The sequence below is a fragment of the Thermobia domestica genome, chromosome 6 (assembly GCF_964235325.1).
Source record: "Thermobia domestica chromosome 6, izTheDome1.hap1.1, whole genome shotgun sequence".
Lineage (NCBI taxonomy): Eukaryota > Metazoa > Arthropoda > Insecta > Zygentoma > Lepismatidae > Thermobia > Thermobia domestica.
Window position 1 is genome coordinate 225,438,163 of NC_137459.1, and position 24,532 is coordinate 225,462,694.

Below are 24,532 nucleotides of genomic sequence, written 5' to 3' on the forward strand. Positions count from 1 at the left end.
TGCTGCCTTTCGAGCAGTACTGCGAACTATAGAGTATGTTTAATATAGGGATTTTCAGTTCAATTTTTGCCGCTTTGTTATTATTAATACTTTTAAAAGGAGTAAAGGTACTGGGTTTGTTATTTACTTCTTTCATTTACATAAAACGGGACGAATACTACTTTTTTCCATCTACTGACGGGACGGCCGCGACACGCCCCTAAAACGGGACTGTCCCGGTCAAAACGGGACGTATGGTCGCCCTACGATAACGACAAAAAAAAAATTCCGATTGGAGACTTTTTTGGGTGATTTTTAAATAACGATTTACCTACTTACACATTTAGCGACTTTTTGCTGCAAACAAAATGTTCATCTGTAGAGAAGCATTATTAGTTCAAAACAGTTTTTACGTTCTTTTTTTCTGTTTGTTTGTTTTAATCAGCGCAAGTGATGAAGAGTTTGGAAATACAGCGTACTCACTACTCCACAATCCTGCATTGTTATGTTACCCTTGCCCTCTAACGAAGAATAACTACAAACTTGATGTCCTTTAGTTCGCAGAGTTTCCGTTGAGAGACACACGTAATACATCATTACCGATAGCAACAAGATTAGCTATAGATGCGTGAAAAAAGGCGAAGAAGGTGTTTGTTATATTTGTCCTCTGGGGTCTTTTAATTATTCTGCACTTTTTCTTTTACAAAAAATTGCTTAACGTAAGTACTGTAGTGTTAATTATTTCGGAACTATTTTGACCACAACATGAACAAAAGTACCCGAAACAACCTGAAATGATCCCTGAATTAAAGGATTGGTTTCGCCCTGTTTACAAAGATGTGAATAGAACCAGCGGCGCAAATCTGTCTTCAACATTGGGGGGGGGAGGGGGGTAAGACCGTTACCATACTTTTTTTGGCGATGTCCAAAATACTTATGAAGTTGAAAAACAATGTTGTGGAGGATCAGAGTTGTCTTTAGCGTTAGGAGGCTGCAGATTTGAGGCTTATTCTGGGGGACATCTCACGTTCCTTTGTAGCAATCGGACAAAAATCATCAAATTTCTCCCAAAAAACACATTTCAAATCGGATTATTTGGGAGAAGTCCCCCTCAGTTCCAAGATTGGAGGGGACATGTATCCGTCATCCCCCCCCCCTGGATTTGCGCCAGTGAGTAGAACATATTGTTTAGTTTACATCTACAACTTTTACAATGCTTATAGACAATGAATTTCTCGATTATTTCTTATAGCGACTTTTCACCCAAAATTGGAGTCGTCACCTCTCGTTTCGCAAACTTATTGCCAACATTTTAGAAACTGGTTGCGGGGAGAGCTACAATGGATGATTCAAGTTATTTCGTCGCTTCCGCTGTGAACCTAAGTACAAGATTCCAAAAGTCACATTTTTTTGGTTCCAAACAATATGTCTGCTGGGTGAAAGCATAGACTGGAATGTGTTGCCTTTCCTACCTTATCTTTAATCCCATAGTAGCTCCTTTCCCAAAGTTAAAAAAATGCAATTCTTCCTTTCTTAATAGTACTTATGACCCAAAGTATTACGTAAGCATTGTATGTTACTTATGTAGCTCACAGAGCCGCAGCTATGGGCGAGCAAGCAAAGCACGTGTCCCGGGCGCGTGGTTGGAGGGGCGCCTAAAAGAGAGGTTATATATTAGTACTTTTCCTGGCGGTATTTAATACTTTTCATCAGAGTGCGAAATCATGAAATCAAAGTGAGAGGAAAAAATGAAATGAAATCTTTGAGTTTTACGTCCCACGGTTATGCCGGTTAGGCTAAAGGAGACGGTGATTATGAGAAATGAATGAAATGGTGGAATGAAGTAAGTGGGAGGAAATGGGAGAACCCCGAGAAAATCCACGCACACGGTGTTTGTTCACCACAAGGCTCACTTGGCGGGGCTAGGATCGAATCCGTGATCCCAAGCACCAGAGGTGAACGCTCTACCACTGAGCCACCGCGGCCCTAAAAGTGAGAGGAGACTGGAGGAGTGAAGAGAGAGAGAGAGAGAGAAGAAAACGCTCGCACTTTTACACTTCAAAGTAAATTAAGTCATTTATTTTTTCTGTCCCCCTCCTCCCCCTCCCCTAAGTTCTGTCAAAGTAAATAGCTAAAAACACTCCCAGGCCAGAACCGCATCTACGTTGGAAATTTGATCGAGATCGGTCGGTCGGTGCAAGAGATTAAGAAAAAATGAAATGAAACCTTTGAGTTTTACGTCCCACAGTTATGCCGGTTGGGCTAAGGGAGACGCTGATGATGAGCAATGAATTAAATGGTGGAATGAAGTAAGTGGGAGGAAATGGGAGAACCCCGAGAAAACCCACGCACACGGTGTTTGTCCACCACAAGGTTCACTTGGCGGGGCTAGGATCGAATCCGGGACCCCAAGCACCAGAGGTGAACGCTCTACCACTGAGCCACCGCGGCCCCCGGCCGGGAATCGAACCCGGGTGACCCACGCCAAAGGCGTGTTCATTAACCACTTAGCCACGAGGGAGCTCATCTGTGAGGCAGTGTAAACCCCCCAAAAAAGAAAGAAAATAAACGCACACTGGATGTTTGCGGAATTGAGGATCAAAACATTCTCAATGGAGTATGAGAAATAGTAAAGGTCAATCAATGTGTGCTTTTGCTTATTCATTACTTCGTTAATACTTAATTCCTTCTAGAAATAGTGAAACAATACTATGAAGAAACACTAATTAAACTAATAACAATTACGTTGTATTTCTTACCATACCGTTTTTACCACCCATAGAATTTCAATCTAGCACTATACTGCATTAGTCACGCCGTAACGAAAGCTGAAATTCAAAGACCTGGCACTCGTTAACTGTTGAAGCTGTGTTGTAGCTACCTGTATATCACGCGGCCTGCGTTGGTACTCCTCAACATAAATACGTCACAGCCCAAAGCCAGGAAACATCACAAACAGAAGACAGGGGCACAAGCAGTGCCTGACACTTCACGAACTCAAACCCACCAAGACTCAACTCAACATGACCTTCAATTACGTTCTAGAAACCAAACCAGTGCTAAGGCACAAACTCACCAACTTCCTATATGAAAACACAAGAAAAAAATCTAACGTTTTGGTTCCAAAGTGATGACATAACAATAATACTAAAAAGGTTTTAATTTTCAGTAACCCAAACATTAATTAACTAGGGAACATAACAAAGCAAAAATAAATAAATAAAAATAAATTAAATTAAAAAATAAAAACCTGACAAGTAAGCTCTCCCTGACTACTTTTTTTTTAATTTCAGTGAGGCTGTAAAATATGTCAATATCTTCGTTATATATATATATATATATATATATATATATATATATATATATATATATATATATATATATATATATATATATATTCATTGTAAACAAGTTCTTTAAACAAAAGAAAGCTCTGAGAGCGCTTACCTCTGACGCGGTAGGTCCCTGGTTCGATTCCTGCTCCCGACAAATAGGCTTTTGGTGAACACTGTAGTTGTGGTTATTCTTAAGACTTTCCAGTTTCCTTACATTTTCTTGATTCCACCATTATCATGTATCTCATCGTCACCTTCTCTCTTACATTGATGTACAATCATGGGGCGTTAAACTAAAAGAAAAAAAAAATCTTGCAAATATCCTAGTAAAAATGAGTTTTCTAAACTACACTAGTGGCCCCGCGTAGCGTATTCGCTAACGCTCTCGCTTTCGGTGCGAACGGTCCCGGGTTCGATCCCGGTGGGGGAACTCGGTCGAAAAAGTATCAAAAGATTTTAAGTCCAGCCATCCTGAATGAGGTTTCCTTGGCTTTTCCTCATTCACAGCAGGCAAATGCCGGAGTGGTACCTAACATATAGGTCCCAGACCGTTTTCTTCCTTTAGTTATGCAATTATGTTAAGCAGCCCTGTAGTAAAACTGCTCCAAGTAATAAATCGTCACATATAAAACGGAATGAATAAACACATAACATTCATTTTGCTACCTTGAAATGTAAAATGTTTCAAAACATTAATATTCAAAGATTTCTCAAAATTCAGATTCACCCATTCCATTGTCCTCAATCATTAACGAGTTTTACAATAGTAAGAATTGTATTTATAAACTACATTACTTACTTAGTACTATATTAAAGCAAGTTACACTAAAAGAATATATAATTAATGGAATATTTAACTAAAGTAATAGTTAACTAGTGTACTTACCCAAGCACTTGTTTCCTTCCTCTCTTCTTTTCCGTTTGTAAACAACCTCGTTTCGCAAGCAAAAGACGGTAGTTCAATGACGTCAGCCATTTCGAAAGAAAGAGTGTCTATAGGCGGTCTGGATCTCACACACAGATGGACGTATATAACATATAGCTGAAGTATTTAACATACGTATTCGTATGTAAAATACGGAAGATTGTGAGATGTCAGACATCCTGCAGCGACATGATGTAATATCTAAGCGAGTAAAAGGCAGTACCTATGTAGTATATGGATAAAGTACGCTCCGTACAGATTTCCTTAGTAAACGTAACGAATCCTTGTATTTGTACAATATACCGCTGTCCGGATAATGGATTTTTCTCAGTGTACATAACGCTGAAATTTCGCACATGCAAATGTAAAAGGAATACATTATTGAACATGTTATATGATACTAGTTGTGTAACACTGTTACCAACACGACAGAAAGTTTTACTTTTTCTATATGACGCTACATCAGATTATTACATAATTGAAATCTGCATGTAAAGCAGAAACTTACAATATTACACTTCTTATGCATTGTTGCAAATGAAAATCATTGTTGCTATGCGTTGCTATTATGCCTTGTTGCTTATAGTATGGCAACTATCAAGAATCAACTAATATTTTTAATGTTCTACAACAGTAATAAAACAATTGAGACGGACGACGTAATCAAGATCCATGTGTCGAACAGTCCGGTAATCACACGACATATTTCGAGATAGTGAGAATGAACTTAGAAAAAATTTATGTTTTTTTTTCTTTTTGAGAGGAATGTATTTAAAAAAAATATATGTATGTAAGTATTACTTCGAATAGGCATGCATACCATGTCATGTGCAGCAATTTAATACCTGAGAACATTGCGTACAGTTGAAGAAAATTATAAGACTGGATACGTTGTTTAAAATTTTGTATGTGGGAACTTAGAAAAAAAAAATGCACGTAAGAAAAAAAATGTTAACCAACATTTTGAACGTGATACTTTAAAAAAAAAAATGTTTTTCAATAATAATGCTCTCTCAATTATGTCGGTAGTAGAGTCAATTCTGAAGAGTAAATACTAACAACTAATAACATTGTATTTGTGTGTAACATTTTCATTGTGTTTTCAGTACAGACTATCTCAAAATTTCGTTTTCATTTATCTCGATTTCAACCATTAATGGGCTATCAAGTTGCCGAACCGCTCACATCTATTATTATTATTATTATTATTATTATTATTATTATTATTATTATTATTATTATTATTATTATTATTACTTTCAGGTTTTACTAGCTCTCAAGGGAATTGGAAATATAGGAATTAAGACACCAACCTTGATAGAGAGTTTGAAACTCTGCATTGAGAACAGAAATATGTCACTAGAAATAAGGATAGCAGCAATTGAAGCCCACAGGTAAGATTAAGCTCATTTCCTTCTCTGTGTTCCAATTTACCTAATTTCGAAGAGAAGACATTAGCGTAAACAAACGCGCTGTTATGAATATTAACTGACAGTTATACTGTCATCTACTACCTAGTAGTATACTGCTTTTTATATATGTAGAGTGGTTAAAATGTGTACAATGTTTTCTTGTAAATATCTTAAAATATCTTGTAAATATCTTATAAATACATACTCCAAGAAGTGATTCCACATGTCAAAATAAGATAAAAAAAATAATATCGATCTGTGGGGGAAGCATATAACCACATAACCAGGGCCGCCCAAAGGCATGCGAAACATATACTACAAAACATATACTACTTTTATTTAAAGCAAACAAAACCGTATATTTATGATTCACATAGTTAAAAAGATAGCCATTCATACGCTATTCAAAAACGGACACTTCACCAATGAGAAGTGAATGCGGAAGGGATTCCCCGCATACCATTCTTTCTAGACATGCCCACAAAGTAATCCCGAAATGTGTTTAGTCTTAAAGATGGATCCAATGTGGGCGACACACAAGCCCTGACAGCAGTAAAGATAATGCTTCTCCGGGAATTCCGAAGTATTGAGACACGAAGCTTCAGACTATGTTGTGTTTGGCGGAATGTGTGGTACGATGTACTTTTGACGGTTATATGTGAAAAAGCTATGGACTACACAATGAAGAAGAGCATTGCTTCACGTGTTCTTTAGAACATGGGGAACAGTTGACTTGGTGGTCCCCTCTATGCTGTTAACTGCTGTCAAGGTTTATATTTTGTCTACGGATGTGCACGAGTCGAGACCCTCTTTGTAAAATTCGAGACCAGTTGAGACAAACGTATTTTCCGACTTGAGTCGAACCGAGACTGCTAATAAAAATCTCTACTCGACTCGAGAGTCTCAAAAAATTTTCTATAATTTTTAATATTATTTTGAAGAAAGTATTCATTCAGAAACAGCCTTGAAACCAATTTCAGCCTTTATTACTTTAGAAAGGTACAGAACGCATGAAATTAATAGTAATCTTTTGAGATCAACATTTAATTTTCAGCTCAATTCAGTTAATCAAAACTAATAAATAAAGTCGTGATATTTGATTGACCTAAAATATAATAATAATGATATAATAATAATAATAATAATAATAATAATAATAATAATAATAATAATAATAATAATAATAATAATAATAATAATAATAATAATAATAATAATAATTGATTATCTAGTTTGTATAAAACTATTATCCGTAATTTATATCTAGCTTGTATAAAACTATTGCGATAAAGTGAACTTCATGAATAATCTGAATGATCAATTCGTAGTCCATAGTAATTCAGTATAGTTATAATTATTGTGTTTTCGTTTCCATGAATGCAATAGGGATACATATCTTCTGGATTATTCGCTTCCCCAACTATTTTCAGGCTTTAATGTGTTGCAGCATATCACGAGTTACGGATAATATATATTGTAACATTTGATGTATACACGACTCCAAAAGTGCATTACCACCTGCTATTCTCCTTTTCCTGCAATATCAGGCAACCCAAAAATCTCAGTGCTTGGGTTGGTTGCGAATTCGAAAGGCGCTGGAACAAACTTCAATTTTGTAACAAATATATCAGTGTGGCAAACTCCAAATAAGAGAATAAAACAAATAGTTAAGAATGACAATTTTATTATCATGCCGGAGTTGGATGACATCAAAAGTTACAAAATGATTTTACTTAAGCAGTTCAAACAAAATGAATGGCAACAAACAGATGCCAGAGGAAAGCATTTTTCATCCCTCCCCAAAATATCATAAAAATGAAAAAATTACATAATGTAAAGTTTTAAAATAAAACCCAAACAAAAATTTAGAAAGTTGACCCCGAAAAGCAAGAATAACTGAACCGAAGTAAATGAAATTGTGCACAGATATTGGAAACATAAAATGAGGGAATACGGGTTTCGTATTTTCTTGAAAAAAAAAACGATTCGGTGGGGCACGGACCTCTCCAAACATTTGATCACGAAAAATCAATAGTGCTAGTAACAGTACATCAGATGTGTGTAAAGGACATGAAGAATTGCAAGGAAACTTTGTATATTGATAATACGCAAAAAAAGGAATACGGTTTGTTTTGTATTCTGCGGAAAATGGGTTTTAGGGCTAAAGAACGCACTCCAAAATTTTGAAATTTGACGTCCGAAAAGTAAGAAGAAGTAAACCATAATGAATGAAATTTTGTACAGATATTGTAGTCTCAAAATGAGGGAATACGGTTTTCGTATTTACCTGGAAAAGATGGTTAGGTGGTGCACGAACCCCTCCAAACCTTTGTTCACGAAATTTCAAAAGTGTTAGAAACTGTATGTCGGATGTGTGTAAAGGACATGACGAATTGCAACGAAACTATGCGCATGGACAATGTGCAAAAACTGAAGATATACGTTTTATTTATTTTCTGTGGGAAAACGGTTTAAGGGGGCAAAATAACCCACCCCAAAATTTTGAAAGTTTACGCCCGAAAGGTAAAAAGAAGTGAACCGAAATGAATGAAATTTGGCACAGATATTGTAAACATAATATGAGGGTATACGGGTTTCGTTTTGTCTGGAAAAAACGGTTAGGTGGAGCACGGACCCCTCCAAATCTTCGATCACGGAATATCAAAAGTGCCGGTAACAGTATGTCAGATGTGTTTAAAGGACAGGAAGAATTACCACGAATCTTTGTGTATGGACAATACGCAAAAAATAAACAAATACGTATTTTTTTAATTTTCCGCGGAAAAACTGTTTTAGGGGGAAAAAGTCCCCATCCAAAATCTCGGAAATTGACGTCCGAAAAGCTAATAGGAGTGTACCGAAATGAATGAAATTGTACACAGATATTGTAAATATAAAATGAGGGAATATGGGTTTCATATTTTCCTGGAAAAAGGGGTTGGGTGGGGCACGGAACCCTCCAAACATTTGATCACGAAATATCAAAAGTGGTAGTAACAATACGTCAGATTGGCGTAAAGGACATGAAGTATTGCAACGAAATTTTGTGTATGGACAATACGCAAAAATAAATGATTACTGTTTGTTTTATTATTTTCCTCGGAGAAACAGTTTTACAGGGCAAAAGGTCCCCTTCCAAAATTCGGAAGTTAAAGCCCGAAAGGCATGAAGAACTGAACCAAAGTGAATGAAATTGTGCACAGATTTTGTAGACATAAAATGGGGGAATACGTGTTTCGTATTTTCCTGGAAAATAGGTTAGGTAGGGCTCCGACCCCTCCAGACCTTTGATCACAAAATATGGAAAGTGCCTGTAACAGTATGTCAGATGTGTGTACGAGACATCAAGAATTGCAACATAACTTTGTGTATAGACAATACGCAAAAAATAAATGAATAAGGGTTTTTATTTTCTGCGGAGAAACGGTTTAAGGGGGAAAAGAACCCACCCCAAAATTATGAAACTTGACGCCCGCAAGGTAAGAGGAAGTGAACCGAAATGAATGAAATTTGGCACAAATATTGTAGACGTAAAAAGAGGGAATACGGGTTTCGTATTGTCTGGAAAAAACTATTGGGTGGGGCACGCATCCCTCCAAACCTCTGATCACGGAATTTCAAAAGTGCCATTAAGAGTATGTCAGATATGTGTATACGATATGAAGAATTGCAACGAAACTTTGTGTATGCACAATGCGCAAAAAATAAACGAATAGCGTTTTTTTTATTTTATGCGAAAAACCGGTTTTATGAGGCTAAAGCTCCCATCCAAAATTTTGAAAGTTGACGCCCGAGAGGCAAAACGAAGTGGACCGAAGTGAATTAAATGTGTAGAAATATTGTGGAGGTAAGATTAGGGAATATGTGTTTCGTGTTTCCCTGAAGGAGAAAAACTGTTGAATGGACCGAGGCCTTGAGTGACGGGAGGAGTGGACCGAAGCGAATGAAATTGTATGTAGATATTGGATATGTAAAATAAGGCCTTTTGTGTTTTACAAGTGTGGTGTCTTCATCCGATTTCAAATTTGGCATATCAACTATAAGCACAAAGAGTATAGCGTATATTATAGCATTTCAGGAGGCACCTTTAACCTTCATGATGTTTTTGCGCATAAACAAAAACGTGTGTCGATTTATTTTCAGTTTGCTGTTGATCTGACACTTGAGATCTTATTTTACATAGATTCTATTTAATATCTACACACAATTTGATTTGCTTCGGTCCACTTCTTCCTGTGCTATTACGGTATTATTTACTTTTTTTTTCGGATGGAGTCTAGGCCCCAACATTGTTTTTTTCGCAAATATTAAAATACGTTTCATTTATTGTTTTGCAAATTCTACCTACAAGAAGTTTCGTTGCAATTCTCCATATTCTTTACGAACTTCTGACGTATGCTTAATTGCACTTTTTATATTTTGTAATCAACGGTTTAGAAGGACCGTGCCTCACTCAACCGCAAAAATACGAAACCCAATTATCTCATTTTACGTCTAAAATGTCTGTGGACAATGTTATTCAATTCCGTGCTCTTCTTCTTGCCTTTTGGGCCTCAAATTTCAAAATTTTGGATGGGGGCTTTTGCCCTTCTAAACCCGTTTCTCCGCAGAAAGTAAAAAAAATGTACTCGTTTATTTTTTGCATATTGTCCCTACACAATGTGTCGTTCCGATTCTTCATGTCCTTGATGCACTTCTGACACTGTTACTAACACTTTCGATATTTCACGATCAAAGTCTTGGAGGGGTCTGTGTCCCACCTAAACGGTTTTCTTTTTTTTTCAGAAAAATAAGAAACCCGTATTCCCTCATTTTATGTCTACAATATCTGTACACAATTTCGTTCACTTCGGTCCACTTCTTTTTGTCTTTCGGGCGTCAACTTTCAAAATTTGGGGTCGGGGCTTTTGCCACCTAAGACAGTTTTTCCGCAGAAAATAAAAAAACACGTATTCGTTTATTTTATGTGTAGTATCAACCTGGCAAATTTTATCAAAATTGGAGTGATACACTTGGGAAGTGTTACTTGTCAGTCATTGTAGGATTATTTTCCGTGTTCCTCCATCAATAAGAAATTGTTTGCCAAGGAAGGGGTTCAAATGGATTAATCAAGTTGCGGGATGAGACGTAGAGCGACTAATAGAGGATGTGGAAATATGTATATGTCTAAAGTTGTAAGCACTGAACGCCATAATAAACGGAAGGGGTCAAAACTGACGGGAGAAGGGCTATGCTATGTTATTGAAATACATCAAATAAACTATTGAATCGTGAAAATAGTGAAAGATAGACAATGCAAACGGTGGTAGTTTCACATATTGACAAGAGAAGAATGGGCATAGTAGATCACAAACCTCCGGCGCCATCTTGATATCCGCCATTTTGAAATCTGTGATAATTTTGGAAATTGAAAAGTAGTGATTTGATATATCAATTACGGCAAGCATGTTCTCAAAAGTCAGTTATGAACTTTAGTCGTCCTTATCTGTACTTATTTCGAAGATTTAGGATGATCTTCATAATTATTTACGAAAATCTAGGACTGATACTCGTATGTTGAAAGTTTGGACTATCACGAAAACACATGTAAGTTGAACATATCCAAACCCAAGAAAAGTAACCGCGAAATTTGATATCCAGTTGTATACTATTACATTTCACTTTCGAATATCAAATTTCACTGTTACAAAGGGTGTTCAAAAGTTTTGCAGAGTGGTCTCTATTTTTTTTATTGGTTGCCGGAGGAGAATGATATTTTATGAACATACTTGGAACATTTAGTTATAAGTTGGTATATTAAAGTATTTTATTTACAGGTGAGCTATAACGGACCATGAAGTAGATGTCAGATTGCGACAACGGTCAGTGATGGAGTTCCTCTTCAAGACTGGCGATGACTCTGCCACATGGATTCACAGAATGTTGCTCCCTGTTTATGAAGAGGACACATTGGATCGCAGCAGTATCCAGCGGTGGTTGCAGAGGTTTAAAGAAGGTGATTTGGACAATCTACGATGCGGTAGACCATCGACGGTAGTGAGTGATGTGAATAAGGAGACCATTAATCAAATCATTCAAAATGAAGACGTGTGACGACACGACAGCTTGCTGAAATGACTGGTTTGTCAATGGGTAGTGTGGTATCAGTGGTATAGTCACTAGGGTAAAGAAAAATCTGTCCACGTTGGGTGCCTAGATTATTGACAAGAGAAATGAAAAAGATGAGGAAGGATGTGTGCGAGGGTCTCATGATGACCTTTACTGAAGAGTGGAAACAGTGTTTCGACGGCGTCATTACCCAGCATGAAACATGGTTGTTTATGTCCGAACCTGAAAGCAAAACACGTCTGAAGGCCCATCTGCGCGGTAAAACATTTGATAGTGAGAAAGACCTTATTTCCTGTGTCAAGCGATGGTGTAAAAGTCAATCCCCAGAATTTTACCAAAGTGCATTTACATCATGGAAAGAACTTTGGACCAGATGCGTCACACTTGATGGAGGCTACCTTGAGTAGGCTCAGTGTATAACTAAATGTTCCAAGTATGATCACAAAATATTTCGTTCTCCTCCTGTAACAAATAAAAGAAATAGAGACCACTGTGCAAAACTTTTTTGAACACCCTTTGTTGTTTTCTTTGTTTGTAGATATGTGAGCCATTTGTTGTCCATAATACGACTAATAACACTGGTCGGCAAAATGAAACTTTTTTCGCTCCCACGAACGAAAATAAGTGATTCCTATAGGTTTCGAGCTCCTGAGTTCGAATCCGTAACCCGTTTTTCTCCAGGACGTACCAGTTTTCAGGTTGGAGGGGGTGTTTCAATATCCGCCCAAAGATGCTATTCTCCACCCATAATATTTTGCACTTTATAATTTAAATATCAATATAAATTATGCAGATAAAATTGCATAAAACGTTAAAGTTTAACACTTACGTGTCACTTGGTTTTCCTACTCCTCTTGTAATTACTACAGGGTGTCTCGCGTGTCACATTCCAACAGAAGTCTTCCAACATATTCACACTTCATTTACCAAGGTAGCGTCCCTCCATGGTAACTATTTTCCTCGTGTTCGTCAGAAACCTCTTTAAGTTGTACATTTCAGGGAAGAAGTCCAGGTAGCAATGCAGGAAGTGTAACTTTAGCGACATATTACATCCCGTTACGAAATGAAGTAATTAACCTGCCCACAACGTCTTTGTAATCAGGTGACTTATGATTCCCTAGAAAGTTACTTCACACTTCTCGAAGCCTCCCAAGCCACTTAATTAAGCTTAAAAGAAAATGTAGTATCCTTAAAACGTCTCTGATTTGAGGTCTTGTAAAAACACCTTCTTTCACCTTGGCCTGGCTGATTCTTGGGAATAGTTTTCTGAGATGATTAAATGCTTCACCATCCCGGTTCAGGGCCTTGACGAAGACCTTCATGAGACCTAATTTGATATGAAGGGGTGATAAGAATATTTTCTCCCGATCCACAAGACGTTCAAGAGTCACGTTCATCTTCCCTGGAACCAGTTGCTTCCTTGGCATCCATTTTGTGATGGTGTACTGATCTTTGTCTCGACTATCCCAATGACTCAAGATGCAGCAGTGCTTTGTGTAACCTTCTTGTAAACCGGTGAGAATGGCAATAACCTTAAGGTCAGCGCATATAGATCACTGGAACTGTTCGTACTTTATTTTCTGCAACAGGTTTCACATGTTCTCTTATGTTTATTTCATATGTACAGCATGAACAATACGAATGGCTGGCTTTTCATTGCCATTGTGTAGTAACACTGCCTTGAGACTTATCCTAGAGGAATCTACGAATAGCCTCCAATCTTCAGTGTTGTAGTTCAACTTCAGTTGTGATATAAGCGACGGAATGTCACTCCAATACACCAAATCACCATCCTTTGTAAAATTAGGAACTAGGCTCACCTCTCTTTTCCTATACATCGATATATTCACATCTTGGTTTAGTAGATTCCATTGTTGATGTCGTGATGCAAGCAATAGGCCCTTGACTTGGGAAGATTTAAGTCTCTGATCAGATCATTCAGGTCTTCTGACTTATCACATGTGGTTCATTAGTGTCAGGCACTGGAGCGTAATTGGGATCTGACTGTGAACTCGAAGATTGTGCAACATCCTCACAAGCAGCAGGTTCTTCATAGGATGAAACACTGCACAGGGTGTATGAGTCTGGTGGTACGGGTACAGGCAAACGTCATGTTTCACAGGTCTCCTCGCGGAATCCAAGTTAGGATACTGTATTTTATGCTTCATGTTTTTTGAGAAACCTTTTATATTAGTCAGGCAGAAGTAACAGTCTCAAACATGATTACGGGGTTCGCGCCAAACGATAGGTACGGCAAACGGCATTGATTTATGTGTACCTTTCAACTATCCTGTGAAAGCACGCGCACACGAATTACAACTTTGTTTCGGAGCCCAAACGCGATCCTGGTCGCCGATTTTATACCCGAAGTACAGATGGTAGGCGGTCTTCAGGAACGGAGACAATGGCCTACTTTGTCCCTTGAAAATCACTTCCTCACATATGTAGCAGAATGAATGTCGAATTGTTGCAAGTTCTCGGCATGTTCGTTTAACACAAACGTCAATATTTCACGCAGAAATATTTGTCACCTACGGTATACACAGACACAGCGTAACACCACTTTCTAACACGAAGATCAACTCGAAATTGAAATTTTTGTTTCACGCGACAACGTGGTGTATGCCACGGCGCCTGTTTTCAACAATCTGTCTGTCGTCTAGAGCCAACGAATGATCGCAAGTTGATTACGAAACCTTTCTCCGTCAATAACGCCTAGGTTTTAGAGTATGCAATGTGGAACGACAATAAATCTTTGCAACCAAGGGGAGGGGTACGTTTCCAGGGGGTCGTGAGCTAGAGAAAAGAATGTTCCTGGGATATAAACTAGTAACAGTTCTTGGATTAAGGTAAAAATTCAGAACTATGCACTCCAAAAACGGAAACACATATTAAATACGAAAAATACGATTTTTCTGTCAATTATGGAAACAGCACCCAGCCAAAAAAAAAAAAAAAAAAGAAAACTTACGTGCTGGAACTTTCTCGATGAGATATTCGTAATCCGTAATCCCTTTCACCCTCGTGGGAGGATTTTCATGCCGACCAGTGTAATGCTAAAAAAATCAAAGATCGAATTTAGTTCGTACCTTTAGCATTTCTTACAATCAACGTACAATTGTAGTTCTCAGCCTTTCGAAAATTTTGAGCCCCATAGACTCCTCCTTAACGGTAACCCACAGACAAACTGTAAGCAACCCATGTAAAATGAAATGAAGTATTTTATTTTAACGAACCACGATTATGTTCTTTAGGCTTAGGGAGACAATGATTAAGACAAGTGAATGTTGATGGAAGATATGATGGAATGAGAATGTGGAAGGAAATTTGAGTATCCCGAGAAAACCCACACACGATACGATTGTGTCCACCACAAAGTTTCTTGGCTGAGGATCGAGCCAGAGGCCCCACGTACCAGAGGCAAGCTGTTTACCACTGAGTCACCGTGTCCTCCCCCAATCCCTAAGAGACGCAGGCATCCAGTTAAGAATAACTGACAGAAAAACGTACTAACCATTTTCGTACGAAGGAAACTCCACGAATCCCACATTCTGACCGTTTGTCCTTCTTCTATGTTGGTTTATCACACACATTATTTAGTATTTGATACATCTGTCAGAATCATAGTGTTTCCTCGAAAGTAGGGGCAGGGTCACTTAGTGATAGAGCGCTTACTTCTGGTGCGGGATGGACCTCGTTCGATCCCAGACTACAAAGGTTTGTAGTGAATACCATCGTACCTGTGAGATTTCTCGGGATTATCTTCTTTTCTCCTACATTCTCCTTTCACGAGCTATTTCCCCCCCCAAAAAAAAAAAACTTCCATCTATTATCTCTCTCTATTATTGGATCGGATTTCAGTTTATCATCCTTTCGGTAGCAAAATTACATGAGACATGGAGCTACGGATTAACGTAAGATCTGAACGGCTTATGCTCCCGCCGCTAATCGGAGCCGGGTCTCTTATGCGAAAGTCGCACACGCTACCCCATAGCCATGCGTGATCTCTCTGTCTTCATTAGCCTAGAAGGCATAACATTTAATCTTTATGGACTTCAAATAATTTCAGTTCTTCCTCGATATTCAATTCTATACTGAGACAAAGTAGATCAATCAAATATGTGCATCTTCCCTTTTTATTTATAATTTTAACGATGTTCATGTACTTAGAACTTCGACCGTGTTCTAAGATTCCCGTTAGTTGAAGTATTGTAGTTAACTTGCCTCAGTCAACATTTCATAAAATATCCCAATAATTCTTCAATTTCTTTGGAGTGGTCTTTGTGCTGCCCCTGTACCATATCGAGTTGTGCATCAATGGAAGCTATGGCTAAAAATAATATACACTTACTTTCGCCCGACTTCGATCCGACGTTTTGTTCTCTAGTTACATTTTGAGCATTTTTCCGACAGGTTTTTGGCTGGTCATAGCGCCAAAAGGAAGTATTTGTGCACCCAGGTTGTCTTATCTTGGTGTCAGGAATCAGCTCCCAAACGTTGTCGGTGTTGTTTTGAAACAGCCGGTATATTTCTATCCTGTTTCTGATTCGCTCTTGTTTGCCAATCAATTTCCAGTATTCCTAAAACAAACCAAAAGTGAACTAAATTAACTAAATTGCCTTCCCTTATGCTTTCTTCTTGTATAGTAATTATTATATATTTATATTGTAGTTGACAGATATTGCCAATAATGATCGAAATATCTGGTTAAAATGCTAGTAGAGGAATTCCCTCTTTAGTACAGAAATTCCCTCCTTGCATCCTACAGCCATATTAGGCGAGATGGGATTAGGCAAGATGGGAATTCCTATCTCGCCTAAAATGGCGGACATTTTTATCTTAGAGATATAAGTGGCTGATAAATCGTTAGGCTAGATGGGATTAGGCGAGAAGGGATGGAATCATCTGAAAGGTAGGAGGACGGTAGGTAGTTTCATGACGTCACGCCGTCCACCATGCATATTTTTGCCCATGGTAATTTCTTAGGAACTGGGGAGACACCGTACACAGTTTTTAGAGGTGGGGGCCGGGTTCCCCCGCGTTCCCACGCACTTTTACACTTGCTGCTAAGTGTTAATTGCTGTGAGGACTAACGAAAAATATTATGTGGTAATAATAATAATAATAATAATAATAATAATAATAATAATAATAATAATAATAATAATAAAGGATCTGAATGATAAATATATTTTCATGATAAATATAAATCTGGATATATTGTTTTTTATAAGGAACAAAGAGGCTTTAAACAACAAATTGGGAAATAACAGAAAACATTTGTATAACAGAAAACTAGCCTTATCAGTTTTACAAAGAACTAAGTGACCTTGTGTCTGTTTTTTTTTTTAAACACAATGTTACAAGGCACAAAACAACGCCTGCGGACAGCTTGCTTTTAGCCTGAGGCAGCTTCAGTACTAAAATTAAGACTTTTATTCTGTCAATTTATGTGTAGCTATCAGTCAGTCAGACAGGTTCTTTGCAACGCTGAATTTTACAAGAAAGGTTTTGTTCATCGGTTTACAAGAATGGTTTACAAGAAAGTCCATCGTACGTTGTAGTCACTTACTCTCTTTTGCACACTGTCTGAAATTTAACTTGTATACTATAGTGAGTTACAGAAAAGAGAATGCTATTTTTTAAAAACTGGCATTATCAAATAAGATTGAAAATTATCACAATATATTTAAGATGAAAAATATTCATTTAACAGTCGTCGTACTTACAGTAGTTGTTTGCGCTGAAATTCCCATAATGTGCTTTCCTCTTTACTAATATGTGCACCGAGCTTCTTCGTGTGTAAGTGGTTAGCGTACATGCCTTTGACGTGAAAGACCCGGGTTCGATTCCCGGCGAGAGCTCATGTGGTTCGGATTTCACGATTAATCAGTAGGTCCCGTCTCATATAGCCCCGCTGCTGAAAGGGATGATAAAATCAGCTCATATTGAGCACCATAGGAGATATAACTCCGAGGGGAATTTTATCCCTGGAAAACCTCCAAAATCATCAACGGTACCCACCTAGACAGAGAAAACTCACCTAGACAGACAAAAGGAAGAATAGAGGCTTTCTCCCACAAAATTGCGTTCGAGGGTGGGGGATCACACAAGCCACTATCCACGGGCAGCCTAGGGGGCCGGGCTCACCCTAAATTTTTAAATGAGAATGAAATATGAGTATTAAAGTAGTCAGCCATTAGGATTTTTTTTGTTTGAATTATACTGCATTCGACTCCTGGTGTAAATTCAACTTTCGGTCCTATGTCATTTGCAGGTCTCGTTTCATACAGATTCGTTGAAAAAAACTCTAAACATGTGCTATGATTAGTATGCAAACTAAAGATTTTTATCAAAAGAAATATAAATTTCTTGCTTTAGACTCTGCTCTGTTACCTAGTTTTCCTGGAGGCGTGATAGTATGGTTGGAAATGGCCTATCAGATTCAAGCTCCGAACCCACATTAAATAGACCATCCTTTATAACCTTGGTGTTGTATAAAAACGAAAAACAAAAATATACTGAAAGCTGCAGTAACAGATATTACAGGAAAGAGATTTGTGCCTGGTTTTGAAATAGAGGAAGGACACACCTGAGCTTTAGTAGTATTACTAACATACAGGCTCAGTCCTTAAAGTAGTAGGACTGAGTCAATTAAAATATGATATTGACAGAAATAACATTTAAGCTTAATATTCTTCGAAATATGATCCTCCTACATCCACACACCGCTGCCAGCGGGATTTCCAGTTTTCATACGCTTCCTGGAAGGCGGAAACTGGAATGCTATTCAGCTGCCCCGTCACGGCCTGTTGTAATGCTTCCACCGAGCCGTGATGATGCCCTTTCAGGGTGGTTTTGAGGCGAGGGAAGAGGAAAAGGTCTGGTGGGACAAGGCCGGGACTGTAGGGTGGCTGAGGCAAGGTTGCAATGTTATGTTGGGCCAGATACGCCACCACTCGGAAGGCTATGTGGATCGGCGCATTGTCATGATACAGTCGCCAGGAGTTGGCGATGGCTGGGCGGACGTGGACGATGCTTTTCCTCAGCCGTTCCAGGACCTGGAGATAAAAAAAACTGCATTGACAGTCTGTCCGTGTGGAACAAATTCCCTGTGGATCACTCCTTGTAAATCGAAAAAGCAAATGAGCATGCTTTCACTTTTGATTTCGTCATGCGCTCCTTTTGAAGGCGTGGCGAATTTCGGGTGTGCCATTCTGCGCTTTGATTTCGTCGCAGGGTCATACTCAAACATCCACGTCTCATCCCCAGTCACTACGTTGTCTAACAAGTTTGGATTTTCACTCACTTCTCCGAGAAGGTCCTGGCAAATCCGTTTGCGAACGTCCTTTTGCTCGCCTGTCAGCACTCGCGGCACCACCTTTGTACAAATTCGTTTCATTTGCAATTGTTCGTGCACAATTTCGTGAACTTGGGCTTTAGCAATGCCAAATTCATCGGCAATTATGCGAACAGTTAATCTTCGGTCACTGTCCAGCAAATTCTTTACTCTTGCATCATTTTCCTCCGTTTTAGAGCTCGAAGGTCGTCCTGACAGTGCAGCGTCTTCAACTTCTTCTCTGCCCTCTCTAAACAGCTTGTGCCACTCAAACACACTCGATCTTCCAATGGCGTTATCACGGTACGCGTTCTTGATCATTTCATGAATCTCTTTCCCAGTTTTACCGAGCTTCACGCAAAATTTGATGGCGTAACGCTGTTTCAAAAGATTGGCCATGACGCAGCGTGACGAGGGTCACTTGCAGAGGTTACGATGACGAGCGATCTTTATCCTGCTACGGCTGGCAGCTGACTGGCGCTGCTTCCTGTCTTTCTTTAAACTCACCTCAACCAACAACAGATGGAGTAACCGCCGTCAGTCTGTGAAAAGAAAAGAAAAAAATCAGTCCTACTACTTTAAGGACTGTATATTACCCGCTTCGCAGGGTTGAAATTAAAATTAAAATGCACAACTCCGTATTTCAAGTGTTTAATACCCGTGAAATACGCTGTTTTCGTTTTTAATGGCATCGATTTAAACAGCATCGGAAAGATCGTTGATCATTTTGGCGATCCCAAAAATCATGGATTCGACATTAATATGAGTCATTTTCGGTCATTTATATGTATACTTCCTCCTCCCCTATGTTGCGAGCCATGGCATCGAAAGTGTCACTGTTCATTCATCTCAGCGATCCCCCAAAAATGTGGATTCAGCACTAATATCGCTAATTTTCGATCATTTTTCAATATCTCTTTCTCCACCTCCCCCAAGTTGTGTGGTTGAATTTGAATTTAAACGAGATCGAAAGTACCACTGTTCATCTAAGCGACCCAGAAAACTACAAATTCGACACTGATAGTGGCCATTATCAACCATTTTTATATATCTCTTTATCCCCATCCCGCAAGTAGCGGAGCTGATTTTGCATTTAAACCGGATCGAAAATGTGACAGTTCATCAGAATGATCCCGAAAATTGTGGGTTAGACACTAATATTCGTCATTTTCGTTTATTATTATTATTATTATTATTATTATTATTATTATTATTATTATTATTATTATTATTATTATTATTATTATTATATATGTATATATATAGCTCTCCTCCCCCTCCTCCATGCTGCGGCACACGCCATCAGAATTGTCAGTGTTAATCTCAGCTACTTCTAAAACTATGGATCGATACTAATGTTAGTCATTTTCGATCATTTTTAAATGTTTATCCCCCTCTCCTACGTTGTACCCTCCTGCTCCTCAACCATCAGGGCTGAACTTGGATTGAAACAGCATCAGAAGTTTCACTGTTTCTCTCATCAACCCCGAAAACTATGGATTCAACACTAATATCGGTCATTTTTGACCATTTCAAAATTTTTCTCCCCCTCCCCCTCCCCTACTTTGCATCGTCAAAGTGAATAACTTAAAGCAATGCCTGTCTCTAAACTCATGTATGTTGGAAATTTGACTGAGATCGATCAGGTGGTTCAAGATGATGAAGTCACAAAGGAAATCAATTTTTATTTTAATTTCTTACATATATTTTCCACTCCACCTCTCCTACGTTGGCTCGTCAAAGAGAAATGAAAGAAGCATCCAAGGCATGACCCTTATATATGTTGAAAATTTGATGAGATTGGTTGGGTGGTTCAAAAATTATTAGGTTTTATTAGTTTTTATTTATGTCCCCCTTCCCTCCCCATCCCCTAGGACCTACCGTTACCGTTATAGCTTGAAAATTTGATTGATATCGGTCAGACAGTTCAAGAGTTATTAAGTTACAAAATAGTCACTTTCAGTCTTATATAAATTGATTTTTATATGCCTCCCCTTCTTCTCCTCCCTCACGGTGCTCCGTCAAACTTAAATCATAAAAACTATTGCAGGTTTGAACCTCATCTATGTTGAAAATTTGATCAAGATCGGTCGAGTGGTTCAGGAGTTATTAAGTTTTGTTTATTTTTTACGCTTCCTTCCCCATCCCTCAGTTCTACCATCAAAGTTAATAGCCTAAAACCAGCCCAGCCTTGAAACTCATCCATGTTAAAAATTTGATCGAGATCGGTTGGGAAGATAAGGAGATTTACGCACAAATATAGTTATTTTCAATTTTAAATATATATATTGCTAGTGTCGAATCTAGATATTTTCCCATTGGGGCAACGTAAAATTTTACGGCACTTTCCACCAGCCCCGCCACCCTTTCCAACAGAACGGCGGATGATTCGCTTTTACCACTAGCAATCGTCAACATTGAGACTTTTCCCAAATAGGCAGTCCTGGCTTCGATAGAAGGAAAAATGTTTGAAGGGCCGGATCAGGGCAGTGAAGAGAAGAGTCATCATTTTTTAGCTACACAACATGACTAGCCGACGTGACGGCCACCATGGTCTCGCATCATGTGGTCCATTTTTCTTTTAAATTTCAATGGAGACCTGCCTACGTATTTTGAATTGCACGGGAAGGTAGGTTGTATGCATTAACATTACAAATGTATGAGCATACCAGTATTAAAATTTGAGAGACGTTTAGGCCAAATTGAATTCAATAGGTGATTGTATTTCCTTTTTAGGAGCTTTTACTCTTTACTTTTTCAGCTTGTCGTCCCCTAAACTGCCGCTCGGATCGTTCGCCCTTTTCCCCTAGATCTGCCGCTGATTATTGGAGATGACCGTGATCTGCAAAGGTCATGGCTTAGTTATACGAAATAAACTATGGAGAACTATGAAATAAAGCAAAAAGACACACGTCATTTTGTTATAAAATTACATGGCGAGTACATTTTATCTGATCCGAAGCTGTTATCGTCGAATATACACGATTAAAGGAGCTCTGATAGGCCAAATTAAAAAGACCTCAGCCATTGATCCCTCCAAAGGCGAATTTTTCTTCGTCGCCACCTGTGGGAATACGGGTTTCTTATTATCCTGAGAAAAAGAAAACCGTTTAGGTGGGAAACAGACCCCTCCAAAACTGATGTTGAAATATCGAAAGTGCTAATAGCAGTACGTCAGAAGTACTTGAAAGACATGAAAAACTTAAACGGCACATTGTGTAGGGACAATACGCTAAAATAAAAGAATACGTTTTCTTTATTTTCTGTGGGAAAATGGTGTTAGGGGCAAAAGCCCCACCCAAAATTTTGAAAGTTGAGGCCCTAAAGGAAAGAATAAGTGAACCGAAGTGAATGAAATTGTGCTAAGATATTGTTGATATAAAATGAAGGAAAACGTGTTTCCTTTTTTCCTGAGAAAAATAATACTCTTTAGGTGGGACCCAGACCTCTCCAAAACTTTGATCGTGAAATATCAAAAGTGCTAATAATAGTATGTCAGAAGTGCTTTAAGGACATGAAGAATTGAAACGACACATTGTGTGGGGACAATACGAAAAAAATAAACGAATACATTTTTTTATTTTCTGCGGCGAAACGTTTCTAGGGGGCAAAACCCCACACAAAATTTTGAAATTTGAGGCCCAAAAGGCAAGAACAAGTGCAACGAGTTGAATGACATTGCAGATACTGTAGACGTAAAATGAGATAATTGGGTGTCGTATTTTCCTTAAAAAAACGGTTCAGTGAAGTACGGACCTTTTAAACCGTTGATTACGAAATATCGAAAGTGAAAATAAACATACGTCAAAACTTCGTAAAGACTGGAGAATTGCAACGAAACTTCGTATAGGGACAATTTGCAAAACAATAAATGAAACGTGTTTTAATATTTGCGGAAAAACAGTGCTGGGGCCTAGGTCCCATCCGAAAAAAAGTAAATATTACCGTAATAGCGCAGGAAGGAGTGGACCGAAGCAAATGAAATTGTGTGTAGATATTATATATACACAATGTAAAATAATTCCTTCCGTCTTTCTCAAGTGCCCCTATCCGTTTTGCTTCAAATTCGGCAGATCAACAGCAAACTGGAAATAAATTGACACGTATTTTTATGTGCAAAGACATTGTAAGGGTTAAAGGTTCCTCCTGAAATACTATAACATACGCTATTCTGTTTGTGTTTGTAGTTGATATGCCAAATTTGAAAAAATCGCATTAAGACACCACACTTGTGAAACACGAAAGGCCTTAATTTACATATCCAATATCTATATACAATTTCATTCGCTTCGGTCCACTCCTCCCGCCACACAACGAATCGGCTCACTCAACAGTTTTTTTTTCTTTCAAGAAAATACGAAACACGTATTCCCTAATCTTTCCTTTAAAATATTTGTGCACATTCCATTCACTTCGGTCCACTTCTTCTTGCGTTTTTGGGTCAAATTCCAAAAGGTTTGACGAGGGCTCTTGCCCCCAAAACCCGTTTTTCCCCCGAATAAAAAAACGTAGTCCTTTATTTTTTGCCTATTGTTCGTTCACAAAGTTTCGTTGCAATTTTTCACGTCTTTTAGACACATCTGAAATACTGTTACTACCACTTTTGCTATTTCGTGATCAAATATTTGGACAGTTCCGTGTCCCACCCAACCCTTTTTTCCAGGAAAATATGAAACACGTATTCACTCATTTTATGTCCACAATATATGTGTATAATTTCAGTCATTTCGGTTAACTTCTTTTTGCCTTTCGGGCGTCAACTTTGAACATTTTAGGTGGGACCTTTTGCACCCAAAAACAGTTTCTTCTCAGAAAATAAAAAAACAGTATTCGTTTATTTTTTGCATATTGTCCATACACAAAGTTTCGTTCCAATTCTTCCTATCCTTTAAACACATCTGGCATACTGTTACTGGCATTTTTGATATTCCGTGATCAAAGGTTTGGAGGAGACCGTGCTCCAGCTAACCGTTTTTTCCAGACAATACGAAACTCGTATACCCTCATATTATGTTTACAATATCTGTGCCAAATTTCATTCATTTCGGTTCACTTCTTCTTACCTTTCGGGCATCAATTTTCAAAATTTTGGGGTGGGTTCTTTTGCCCTCTTAAACCGGTTTTCCGCTGAAACTAAATAAGACGTATATCTTCATTTTTTGCACATTGTCCATGCGCATAGTTTCGTTGCAATTCGTCAAGTCCTTTACACACATCTGACATACTGTTACTAGATCTTTTGATATTTCTTGATCAAAGGTTTGGAGGTGTCCGTGCCCCACCTAACGGTCTTTTCCAGGAAAATACGAAACCCGTATTCCCTCATTTTGTGACTACAATATGTGTAAAAAATTTCATTCATTATGGTTTACTTCTTCTTACTTTTCGGGCGCCAAATTTCAAAATATTGGAGTGCGTTCTTTTGCCCCTGAAA

General features: G+C 38.3%; 1 protein-coding gene across 2 annotated transcripts in view; it reads left to right on the forward strand.

Moving 5' to 3' along the window:
- Apoltp (Apolipoprotein lipid transfer particle) overlaps positions 1-24,532 on the forward strand; it is a 6,186,292-nt gene that overhangs the window by 1,394,189 nt on the left and 4,767,571 nt on the right. For both annotated transcript variants that reach the window (XM_081762641.1, XM_081762640.1), the window contains exon 12: positions 5,503-5,633. In XM_081762641.1, the coding sequence (XP_081618767.1) occupies positions 5,503-5,633 (131 nt within the window). The remainder of the gene's footprint in view (positions 1-5,502; positions 5,634-24,532) is intronic.